This window comes from Anolis sagrei, chromosome X, assembly GCF_037176765.1.
Source record: "Anolis sagrei isolate rAnoSag1 chromosome X, rAnoSag1.mat, whole genome shotgun sequence".
Classification (NCBI taxonomy): Eukaryota; Metazoa; Chordata; class Lepidosauria; order Squamata; family Dactyloidae; genus Anolis; species Anolis sagrei.
The window spans coordinates 105,310,014-105,323,465 of record NC_090034.1 but is presented as its reverse complement, the minus strand read 5'-3'; the positions used below and the strand labels follow the sequence as shown (position 1 = coordinate 105,323,465).

General features: G+C 41.1%; 1 protein-coding gene across 1 annotated transcript in view; it reads right to left on the bottom strand.

Moving 5' to 3' along the window:
- Positions 1-2,094: 2,094 nt before the first annotated feature.
- LOC132780991 (leucine-rich repeat and fibronectin type III domain-containing protein 1) overlaps positions 2,095-13,452 on the bottom strand; it is a 179,072-nt gene continuing 167,714 nt past the window's right edge. The window contains exon 3 of the mRNA XM_060784892.2: positions 2,095-2,984. Coding sequence (XP_060640875.2) covers positions 2,120-2,984 — 865 coding nt within the window. The 3' untranslated portion in view covers positions 2,095-2,119. The remainder of the gene's footprint in view (positions 2,985-13,452) is intronic.

The window sequence follows — 13,452 nt, the reverse complement described above, 5'->3', positions numbered from 1 at the left end:
ATAGATTAGTGAATCCCAAACTTCCAGGTGTTTTGGACTTCATCTCCCAGAATCTCCAATCATTGTGCCATATTGTGAAGACCAGACACCAAAATTTGAGAATTGCTGGTGAAGGCCCTTTCTACACTGCCATATAATCTAGATTTTCAAAGCAGATAATCTATATTATCTGCTTTGAACTGGACTACATGAGTCTACACTGACATATAATCCAGGTCAAAGCAGATAATCTGGATTGTATATGGCAGTGTAGAAGGGGCCACACTGCCTTCATTCCACGGTGCAGGTCCACTCAGGCACCTTCTACACTGCCATGTAATCCAGATTATCAAAAGCAAATAAATCACATGATCTGCACTGAACTGGATTATATGAGTCTACATTGCCATATAATCCAAATCAAAGATAATCTGGATTATATATGGCAGTGTAGTAGGGGCCACTCTGCCTTCATTCTATGGTGCAGGTCCACTCAGGCCCCTTCTACACTGCCATATAATCCAGATTATCAAAAGTAAATAATCCACATTATCTTCCTTGAATGGGATTAAATGAGTCTACATTGCCATATAATCCAGTTCAAGATAATCTGGCTTTTATATGGCAGGCACACTCAGGCCCCTTCTACACTGCCATATAATACAGGTTATCAAAAGCAAATAATCCACGTGATTTGCCTTGAACTGGATTAAATGAGTCTACATTGCCATATAATCCAGTTCAAATATAATCTGTCTTTTATATGGCAGGTGCACTCAGGCCCAATCTACACTGCCATACAATACAGATTATCAAAAGCAAATAATCCACGTAATCTGCCTTGAACTGGATTAAATGAATCTAGATTGCCATATAATCCAGTTCAAAGATAATCTGGATTGTATATGGCAGTGTAGAAGGGGCCACACTGCCTTCATTCTATAGTGCAGGTGCATTGAGGTCCCTTCTACACTGCCATATACAATCCAGATTATCAAAGTAGATAATCCATATTATCTGGTTTGAACTGGATTATATGAGTCTACACTGGCATATAATCCAGTTCAAAGCAGATAATCTGGATTTTCTATTATCAATATTATCAGGTTTGAACTGGATTATATGAGTCTACATTGCCATATAATCCAGTTCAAAGATAATCTGGATTGTATATGGTAGTGAAGAAGAGGCCACTCTTCATTCTATAGTGCAGGTGCATTGAGGTCCCTTCTACACTGCCATATAATCAAGAATATCAAAGTAGCTAATCCATATTTTCTGGATTGAACTAAATTATGTGAGTCTACACTGGCATATAATCCAGTTCAAAGCAGATAATATAGATAATAGAAAATCCAGATTATCTACATTGCCATATATTCCAGTTCAAAGATAATCTGGATTGTATATGGTAGTGAAGAAGAGGCCACCCTTCCTTCTATAGTGCAGGTGCATTGAGGTCCCTTCTACACTGCCATATAATCCAGAATATTTAAGCAGATAGTCCATATTATCTGGTTTGAACTGGATTATATGAGTCTACACTGCCATATAATCCAATTCAAAGATAATCTGGATTGTATATGGTAGTGAACAAGGGGCCACCCTTCATTCTATAGTACAGGTGCACTGAGGTCCCTTCTACACTGCAATATAATCCAGAATATCAAAGTAGCTAATCCATATTTTCTGGTTTGAACTGGTTTATATGAGTCTACATTGCCATATAATCCACTTTAGATTTTATATGGCAGTGTAGAAAGGGCCGTAGGGGCACCTTTCCTGAAAATTGCAACTCCATCCTTCCTTCCTCACTCTTTCATTCCCTCTTTCGCACTCTCTCTCTTTCTTTTGTGGCTTGGCTAAGGCACCGCTGCAGAAAAAACTCTGGAAACAAGAGGTCATTTTTGGGGGGAGAGGTTTGGGGGGATGCGCCGGATCCATCCCCCTCCTCTCGAGTATTTCGGCCTGTCCCCCCCCCCCCCTTACTTTTGCTTTCTATCTTCCCCGCCCCCCTCCCGCCATCCCTTTGCCCCCCATTGGTTGTGCGTCCGGCAGTCCCTTGCCCGCTCCCGATGCCCACCCACTCACCCACACACCCCCTTTGTCCCCACCCCATATCGACCCTCCTGGCCCGGTCTCAGACTGTGCTTTCCAGCATCCACTCTGTGCTGCTAAAAGTGACCCTCCTGTGGCTCAGGGGACACTCTTCCGAGTTCAACTGGGAGGTGGACATGTGTCTTTTTGTCCTTGCCCGGCGGGGGTAGCTGTGGCTCTGGAAGAGGGAGAAGTCCCCGTCGAAGGAGTGGCGGTGGTGGTGAGTCCTGGACAGTTCGCGGGGGAAGACCCCCGACCCACTGCCCCCCAAGGTGGCGCGGAGCTGGGCGTCTTTGAGGAGGCACAAGGAGACCGAGGAGGCGGTCATGCTGCCTTCGCCCGCCTTCCTCTCCTCCGAGGTCAAGACGGCCACCGTCTGGAGGTCCGCGGCCACCTTGGCCGAGCGCTTCTCCACTTCGGTCAAGGCCAGAACGTCCTGCCCGTTGGGGGCCTCCTCCTTGGCTTCCCCCTTGGTGGCCGTCTCGTGGAGAGTCTCGTATTTGTCCTCACCAAGCTTGGAAGTCGAGTGGGGCAAACCGGCACCAGTGGTGGAAGAAGAAGGTTGGCTCCCGTTGGTCTGCGAGTAGACGTTGCTGACTTTGGCTTTCTTGTGCTCATCCTGGCCGCTGTAGACCTTGTAACGGATCATGAGGATGATGATGAAGACCAGGACGGAGGCTACGATGATGCCCCCGATGATGATGATCATGGTGCCGCCCAGGAACTGGGTGTGGAGCGAGTGGCACTGGGTGGCCTCCCCTTCGGTGGTGAACTGGACGCAGCCCACCACCCGAGTGGCCGTCAAGGAGGTGACCCCATCGTCGTAGACGGCCAAGACGCATAGGTCGTAGTCCCGGCCGGCCGCTAAGTCGTTGACCAGGAAGGTCTTACTGGAGGAGGGGATCATCCTACGAGAAAAGAAAAAGGTCGGAATTAAAAGAAGCATGGATGGGGAAAGGGACACAACATCTAGAACATAGAGGTGGGCTTGGCCACCATGTCTTCTCCATACAAAGGTCAAGATCCTACACTAAGACATACCTTGACCATAGAATCACAATGTTGGAAGAGATCTAAAGGTGGCCATCACGTCTTCTCCACACATAGTCTAAGATCCTACACCAAGAGGTATCTTCACCATAGAATCACAGTGTTGGAAGAGGCCTAAAGGTGGCCTTCACATATTCTCTACACATAGTCTAAGATCCTAAACCAAGAGATATCTTCACCATAGAATCACAGTGTTGGAAGAGACCTAAAGGTGGCCATTACATCTTCTCCACACATAGGCTAAGACCCTGCACCAAAAGGTATCCTCACCATAGTATCACAGTGTTGGAAGAGACCTAAAGGTGGCCATCACATCTTCTCCACCCATAGGCTAGGATCCTACAACAAGAGGTATCCTCACCATAGAATCACAGTGTTGGAAGAGGCCTAAAGGTGGCCTTCACATATTCTCCACACATAGTCTAAGATCCTACACCAAGAGGTATCCTCACCATAGAATCACAGTGTTGGAAGAGACCTAAAGGTGGCCATCACGTCTTCTCCACACATAGGCTAAGATCCTACACCAAAAGGTATCCTCACCATAGAATCACAGTGTTGGAAGAGACCTAAAGGTGGTCATCACATCTTCTCCACCCATAGGCTGAGATCCTACACCAAATGGTATCCTCACCATAGAACACAGTGTTGGAAGAGACCTAAAGGTGGCCATCACATCTTCTCCACCCATAGGCTGAGATCCTACACCAAGAGGTATCCTCACCATAGAATCACAGTGTTGGAAGAGGCCTAAAGGTGGCCATCACATCTTCTCCACCCATAGGCTGAGATCCTACACCAAGAGGTATCCTCACCATAGAATCACAGTGTTGGAAGAGGCCTAAAGGTGGCCATCACATCTTCTCCTCCTATAGGCTAAGATCCTACACCAAGAGGTATCCTCACCATAGAATCAGTGTTGGAAGAGACCTAAAGGTGGCTATCAGATCTTTTTCACACAGAGTCTAACATCCTACACCAAGAGGTATCCTCACCATAGAATCACAGTGTTGGAAGAAACCTAAAGGTGGCCATCACGTCTTTTCCACACGCAGGCTAACATCCTACACCAAGAGGTATCCTCAGCATAGAATCACAGTGTTGGAAGAGACCTAAAGGTGGCCATCACATCTTCTTCACACAGAGTCTAAGATCCTAAACCAAGAGGTATCCTCACGATAGAATGACAGTGTTGGAAGAGACTTAAAGGTGGCCATCACGTCTTCTCCACACATAGGCTAAGATCCTACACCAAGAAGTATTCTCACCATAGAATCACAGTGTTGGAAGAGACCTAATGGGACAGCCAGCTAACCTCTTGCCACACCAGAAAATACAATCAAAGCACTCCTGACAGATGACCATCCAACCACTGATAGAATCTTAGGGTTGAGGGAGACCCCAAGGGCCATCCAGTTCAACTGCCTTCTGCCATGAAGGAAAATATAATCCAAGCACTCCTGACAGATGGCCATCCAACCACTGATAGAATCATGGAGTTGAGAGAGACCCTAAGGGCCATCCAGTCCAACTGTCTTCTGCCATGAAGGAAAAACAATCAAAGCACTCCTGACAGATAACCATCCAACCACTGATAGAATGATAGAATTGAGAGAGACCCCTTCTGCCATGCAGGAAAATACAATCAAAGCACTCCTGACAGATGGCCATCCAACCACTGAAAGAATCATACAGTTGAGAGAGACCCCAATGAGCATCCAGTTCAACTGCCTTCTGCCATGCAGGAAAATATAATCAAAGCACTCCTGACAGATGGCCATCTAACCACTGATAGAATCGTAGAGTTGAGACAGACCCCAAGGGCCATTCAGTTTAACTGCCTTCAACTATGCAGGAAAATATGATCAAAGCACTCCTGAAAGATGGCCATCTAACCAATGCTAGAATCATAGAGAGAGACCCCAAGGGCCATCCAGTTCAACTGTCTTCTGCCATGCAGGAAAATACAACCAAAGTACTCCTGACAGATGGACATCCAACCCCTGATAGAATCATAAACAAATAAAATCATAGCTTTGGAAGAGATCCCAAGGGTCATCCATGCAGGAAGACATTGTCCAAGCCTTCCTCACAGATGGTCATCTAGCCACTGAAAAACTATAGAACAATAAAATAATAGCATTGGAAGAGACCTCAAAGGACATCCAGTCCAACCCTTTGCCATGCAGGAAAATATAATCAAAGCATTCCCAGCAGATGGCCATCCAGCCAGTGATGGCCATATAATCATAGTGTTGGAAGAGACCACAAGGGTCATCCAGTCCAACCCTGCTATGCAGAGAAATATAATCAAAGCATTCCCAGCAGATAACCATCTAGCCATTGATACATTTATAAAATTATAGTTTTGGAAGAGACCACAAGGGGCATTCAGCCCAATCCCTGACATGCAGGAAGACGCCATCAAATCCCTCCCAAGAGATGACCATCCAACATCTGAATAAATAAGAGAACTTGAACCTTAATGTCCAGATTTGATGTCCAGCAGCACTCCACACATAGCAAACTGCTTCAGCCAACCACAGCATCTGCATCTGCATCCAAAGGTCAGCTTCCCTTGACCTTGCAGGATGGCTTTCCCTCTGCCCCTTCTCTCTTTGCAAAGCCATCCTGCAAGGTCAAAGGAAGCTGACCTTTGGATGCAGAGACATCTAGAGCAGGGTGGGATTGGGAAAGAGGGAGTGGGCAAGCCATGCAAAGCAGGGCCAAAAGGCTGCCTTTCTGCAAAGCACTCAGATTCGTTCCCATTTATTAGCAAGCGAGCGACGGAGGGGCCGAGGGAGCGGCAGGCAATTAGCCAAGAATTATAGAACCGTATTGGCAACAGCTGCAATTTTCTGGGGAGTGGCGAACGTCATGAGAGTGGAGGGGAGATAGGCAAGAGCGATGCTTGGGCACAGACCACTGCGGAAAGGCCAGCAGATGAGACAAGAGGGCAGAAAGGCTGGATTCCTTGGAAAGCACTAGCCATTCCAAACCTTTTTGTGTGTGTGTCAAGAGCAACTTGAGAAACTGCAAGTCGCTTCTGGTGTGAGAGAATTGGCAGTCTGCAAGGACATTGTCCAGGAGACGCCCGGACGTTTACCATCCTGTGGGAGGCTTCACTCATGTCCCCGCATGGGAAGCTGGAGCTGACAGATGGGAGCTCACCCCACTTCCCAGAGTCCAGTCTTTGGGGGGTCCTCACCCCAAACCTTAAATGCAGGGAGGAGTCCCCTCGCCAAGCCCAGCTGCCAGTTTTATTGAGCCTCAAGCACTTGGAAGATGAATCAAGAGCCATTTAACTTCTGAACGAATACTTCTGCAAGTTTTAGGGGAATATAAGTTTATTTATTTATTTACTAGCTTTACCCGTCACGTGTCGCTGTGGCCAACCTTTCCTCCCTCTTTCTCCCTTTCTTTCTCCCTTTCTTTCCTTCCTTACTTCCCTCTTTTTCTTTCCCTTCTTCTTTCTTCCTTCTCTATCTGTCTCTTTTCTTACTTCCTTTGCTCTTTGGTTCCATCCTTCCTTGTCTCTTTCCTTCCTTCCTTCTCTCTGTCTTTCTCTCTTTTGTTCCTTCTCTCCTTCTCTCCCTCTTTCACTTTTTATTTTCTTCTCTCCTTCCTTTTCTCTACCTTCCCTTCCTTCCTTCCTTCCTTCCTTCCTTCCTTCCTTCCTTCCTTCTCTCTTTTGTTCCTTCTCTCCTTCCTTATTATGATTAGCTGGTTATCAATATCAGTAGGGTATCTAGCTATCAATATCTGGCTACCAGTATTTAAAAACCTCTAGAATCATAACAGGAAATAAAGAACAACACTAAAAAAACTAGGTGGAATTCCAGACAAGAAACAATCAGGGCCAGCTAATCACTCCCAACTGCTGGGGGTATCCTTTGTTGGGATGTGATTAGCTGGCTACCAGTATCTGGCTGTCAATATCTGGCGACCAGTATTAAAAAAACTCTAAAATCATAACAGTAAATAAAGAACAACACTAAAAAACAACAACAGGGTTATTCCAGACAAGAAACAACCAGGGCCAGCTAATCACCTCCCAACAAAGGATTCCCCCAGGCAGTAACAAGCCAGACCTTGACACTGCTAGGCCATTAAAGGCTATCAATATTGGGCTACCAGTATTAAAAAAAACTCTAAAATCATAACCTTAAATAATGAACAAGACTAAAAAAACAAGGGAATTCCAGATAAGAAACAGCCAGAACCTACTAATCATTCCCAACAAAGGATTCTCCCAGGCAGTAAGAAGCCAGACCTTGAAACTGCTAGGCCATTAAAGGCTATCAATATCGGGCTACCAGTACTAAAAAACTCTAAAATCATAACCGTAAATAAAGAACATTACTAAAAAAAAAGGGAATTCCAGACAAGAAATAAACAGAGCCAGCTCCCAACAAAGTTTTCTCCCACGCAGTAAGAAGACAGACCTTGAAACTGCTAGGCATTAAATGCTAATCAAGGTGGCCAATTGAAACATTCACACTTGCCTCCAACAGACAAGAGTTCTTTCTCCCAGCCTGGACATAATAATAATAATAATAATAATAATAATAATAATAATAATCTTTATTTATTTTATAATAATAATAATAATAATAATAATAATAATAATCTCCCCAATGGGGACTCGGAGCGACTAACATGGGGCCAAGACGAAAACAACTTACTACAATACAACAGTGCAAATTGCAATAAAATAAACAACATAACATTGAAATGTAAAACATCCAAACATATAAAACAATATACACAGAACATAGGAACCAAACCTAACGACATAAACCCCATTTTCCTAGTTTCCATCCGAGGATGCCTGCCACAGGTGTGGGCAAAATGTCAGGAGAGAGTGCTTCTGGAACATGGCCATACAGCCCGGAAAACTCACGACAATGCCATAGTTTGCCGAAAAGATAAATGAATGGGTCCAAGGGCAAATCAAGCCCAAACTCTCCCTAGAAGATGTCTAAACTGAGGCTGTTGTACTTTGGTGATATCATGAAAAGACAGGACTCAACACGAAAGAGAACGATAAGGTAGGTGGTCATAGGGAAGAAAAGGAAGGCTTTGTTCCAGATGGATGGATTCAATCATGGAAGCCTCACCAAGACCTGAACTGAGTTGGAAGTCTCCCTGTTCTCAATTAACAATAAAAAGAAGACGCCAAAAGGATTCGGCTCATTGATTCTCTCCTTTCCAAGTTTGCTGCTAATCCCCTTCTGTTCTCACCGAAGTCCCAAAAGCAGAGCTTGATAATTAAAGGGGGAAAACACAATCCCGCGCAAGGATCACCGCATCCAAGGTTTCCTGGAATTGGTAAATACGTAGGATTATCCCAGATAGCGTATCAGCCTTAGAAATGCAACAATAACAATGTGGGACTGCACTGAAGGGGAAACCCATAGAGAATGAAACACATAGGAAGGTTTACCTGCTCTAGAGTGAGAAAGGAGCTCTCCAGGGTCCTGAAGCCAGAGCCCAGTAGGTTCAGCACCTTGGATAGCTCCTTACAAGCCTGCAATAAAGCTCCAAAGGATTTGAAATTTGAATTCGTTTTCTGTTCCTGATTTGAAAGTCTTATTTCCTGTTTAATTGTGAGGTCCTTGCTTGGAAAGTACCGTATATACTTGAGTATAAGCCTAGTTTTTCAGCCCCCTTTTTGGCTGAAAAAAAATCCTCTCGGCTTATACTCGAGTCAAGGTTATTTATAATTTTACTCTGCAATTAGTATTAATAGCAGAGTAGTAATAATAATAATAATAATAACAAAGTAAAATAATAAAAAATAAAAGTAATAATAAAGTAATGTAAATGTAATAATAATAATAGAGTAAAATAATAAATGTAATAATAATAATTATAATAGAGTAAAATAATAAAAGTAATAAAAGTAATAATAGAGTAAAGTAATGTAAATGTAATAATAATAATAGAGTAAAATAATAAATGTAATAATAATAGTAATAATAATAAAGTAATAAATGTAATAATAATAATAATAATAATAGAGTAAAATAATAAATGTAATAATAATAATAGAGTAAAATAATAAAAGTAATAAAAGTAATAATAGAGTAAAGTAATGTAAATGTAATAATAATAATAATAGAGTAAAATAATAAATGTAATAATAATAATCATAATAGAGTAAAATAATAAATGTAATAGTAATAATTATAATAGAGTAAAATAATAAAAGTAATAAAAGTAATAATAGAGTAAAGTAATGTAAATGTAATAATAATAATAGAGTAAAATAATAAATGTAATAATAATAGTAATAATAATAAAGTAATAAATGTAATAATAATAATAATAATAGAGTAAAATAATAAATGTAATAATAATAATAGAGTAAAATAATAAAAGTAATAATAGAGTAAAGTAATGTAAATGTAATAATAATAATAATAATAATAATAGAGTAAAATAATAAATGTAATAATAATAATCATAATAATAGAGTAAAATAATAAATGTAATTTTTATTACATTTATTATTTCACTCTATTATTATTATTACATTTACATTATTTTACTCTATTATTACTTTTATTATTTCACTCTATTATTATTACATTTACATTATTTTACTGTGTTACTATATTTATTGCATTTATTATTTTACTCTATTATTGTTATTATTACATTTATTACTTTATTATTACTATTATTAGTAAATGTCCATTATTTGTTATTATTTTTATTACATGTTATTACATTTATTATTTTATTCTATCATTATAGTTTTTCAGCCCCTTTTTTGGCTGAAAAAAAAATCCCTCGAGTCAAGATTATTTATTATTTTACTATGCTATTAGTATTAATAGCAGAGTAATAATAATAATAATAGAGTAAAATAATAAATGTAATTTTATTACATTTATTATTTTACTCTTTTATTATTATTACATTTACATTATTTTACTCTGTTATTACTTTTATTATTTTACTCTATTATTATTACATTTACATTATTTTACTGTATTATTATATTTATTGCATTTATTATTTTACTCTATTATTGTTATTAGTACATTTATTACTTTATTACTACTACTATTACTAAATTCCCATTATTTACTCTATTATTATTTTTATTACATGTTATTACATTTATTATTTTATTCTATCATTATAGTTTTTCAGCCCCTTTTTTGGCTGAAAAAAAATCCCCTCGGCTTATACTCGAGTCAAGGTTATTTATTATTTTACTCTGCTATTAGTATTAATAGCAGAGTAATATTAATATTAATATTAATAGAGTAAAATAATTTACATTTATAATAATTTAAATGTATTATTTTACTCTATTATTATTATTATTATTATTATTACATTTACATTATTTTACTCTATTATTACTTTTATTACATTTATTATTATTATTCTCTCCTGACGTTTCACCTGCATCCTCAGAGTTAGTGAGATCTGTTGGAACTAGGAAAAAGGGTTTATATATCTGTGGAATGACCAGGGTGGGACAAAGAACTCTTGTCCGTTGGAGCTAGGTGTGAATGTATTGTCAAAGGCTTTCATAGAATCATAGAATCAAAGAGTTGGAAGAGACCTCCTGGGCCATCCAGTCCAACCTCATTCTGCCAAGAAGCAGGAATATTGCATTCAAATCACCCCTGACAGATGGCCATGCAGCCTCAGTTTAAAAGCTTCCAAAGAAGGCGCCTCCACCACACTCCGTGGCAGAGAGTTCCACTGCTGAACGGCTCTCACAGTCAGGAAATTCTTCCTAATGTTCAGATGGAATCTCCTCTCTTGTAGTTTGAAGCCATTGTTCCATTGCGTCCTAGTCTCCAGGGAAGCAGAAAACAAGCTTGCTCCCTCCTCCTCCCTGTGGCTTCCTCTCACATATTTATACATGGCTATCATATCCCCTCTCAGCCTTCTCTTCTTCAGGCTAAACATGCCCAGCTCCTTTAGCCACTCCTCATAGGGCGGAATCACTGGGTTGTTGTAGGTTTTTCGGGCTATATGGCTATGTTCTAGAGGCATTCTCTCCTGACGTTTCGCCTGCATCTATGGCAAGCATCCTCAGAGGTTGTGAGGTTTGTTGGAACTAGGAGAAAGGGTTTATATATCTGAGGAATGACCAGGGTAGGACAAAGGACTCTTGTCTGTTGGAGCTAGGTGTGAATGTTTCAACTGACCACCTTGATTAGCATTTGATGGCCTGGTAGTGCCTGGGGCAATCTTTTGTTGAGAGGTGATTAGATGTCCCAGATTGTTTCCTCTCTGTTGTTTTGCTGTTGTAATTTTTGAGGTTTTTTTTTAATACTGGTAGCCAGATTTTGTTCATTTTCATGGTTTATTTATTTATTTATTTATTTATTTCAGGTATTTTTACCCCGCCCTTCTCAACCCCCGAAGGGAGATTCAGGGCGGCTTCCAACCGGCATACATTGATGCCTACAATTCACACAGTAAAATACATAGTAACAATAAATTATAATTGTTAAAACATTACATTAATACAATAAAAAACAATAAAATGCCAGCCTGGTGGCCATCGTTTTGCCAAGTCCATTATTAATAAATTCATTCTGCTTATCATAGTCCATTTCCAAAGCTTTAGTTTCAGGTTTCCTCCTTTCTGTTGAAATTGTCCACATGCTTGTGGATTTCCAATCACCTCTCAACAAAAGATTCCCCCAGGCACTGCCAGGCCATCAAATGCTAATCAAGGTTGTCAGTTAAAACATTCACACCCACTTTCCTAGTTCCAATAGACCTCACTACCTCTGAGGATGCTTGCCATAGATGCAGGTGAAATGTCAGGAGAGAATGCCTCTAGAACATGGCCATATAGCCTGAAAAAACCTACAACTCAGTGATTCTGGCCATGAAAGCCTTCGACAATACATTCACACCTAGCTCTAGCAGACAAGAGTCCTTTGTCCCACCCTGGTAATTCCACAGATATATAAACTCTTTCTCCTAGTTCCAACAGACCTCACTACCTCTGAGGATGCTTTCCATAGATGCAGGCGAAACGTCAGGAGAAAATACCTCTAGAACATGGCCATATAGTCCGAAAAAACCTACAACAACTCAGTGATTCTGGCCATGAAAGCCTTAGACAACACATTCACACCTAGCTCCAGCAGACAAGAGTCCTTTGTCCCACCCTGGTCATTCCACAGATATATAAACCCTTTTTCCTAGTTCCAACAGACCTCACTACCTCTGAGGATGCTTGCCATAGATGCAGGCGAAACGTCAGGAGAGAATGCTTCTAGAACATAGCCATACAGCCTGAAAAACCTACAACAACCCAGTGATTCTTGCCATGAAAGCCTTCGACAATACATGCCTTCGGTTACTCTTGGCTGATTAAATCCCATGATATTCAGCAACACTCCCATTATTCTGAATTCCCTAAAAACAGCAAGTTCCCATCTGGAGTTAGAAACAAATCAGAGATTGCCAAGGAAAAAAGGTAAAAGTTTCCCCTTGACATTAAGTCTAGTTGTGTCGACTCTGGGGGTTGGTGCTTATCTCCATTTCTAAGCCAAAGAGCCGGTGTTGTCCATAGACGCCTCCAAGGTCATGTGGCCAGCATGACTGCATGGAGCACTGTTACCTTACCTTGGTATCTATTGATCTACTCACATTTGCATGTTTTTGAACTGCTAGGTTGGCAGAAGCTGGGGCTAGCAGCAGGAGCTTGCTCTGCTCCCTGGATTTGAACCACCAACCTTTCAATCACGAAGTTCAGCAGCACAGCAGTTTCATTGTCCATAGACGTCTCCAAGGTCATGTGGCCAGCATGACTACATGGAGCACTTTTACCTTCCCACCGGAGCGGTACCTATTGATCTACTCACATTTGCATGTTTTCGAACTGCTACGTTGGCAGAAGCTGGGGCTAACAGCAGGAGCTCACCCTGCTCCCTGGATTTGAACCGCTAACCTTTCAATCAGGAAGTACAGCAGCTCAGCAGTTTAACCCGCTCTGTCACTGCTGGCCAAGGAATACAAGGCTCTATATCGCTATATTGGTTAAGGAAACCCTACTAATTTCATGGGATTACTATAAGATGAGAGGCGACTCAAAGGCACACTTATCACCAAGGAGTGAGGTGTCATGGTTTTTGATTTTTGGAGCTTCAAATCCCCATTTAGTCAAGGAAGCGCAATGGATAAGGAGGCATATCAAACACTCCCGTCCTCCGAGGATGGCAATGGCAAAGCTCCTCCGAAGGAATCCGGCCAAGAAAGCACGAAGAGAGGGAGGCCGTAAATCCAGGCTTGACTTCAAGGCACGTAACAATAACAATGCCAGCAAGGCGTTTC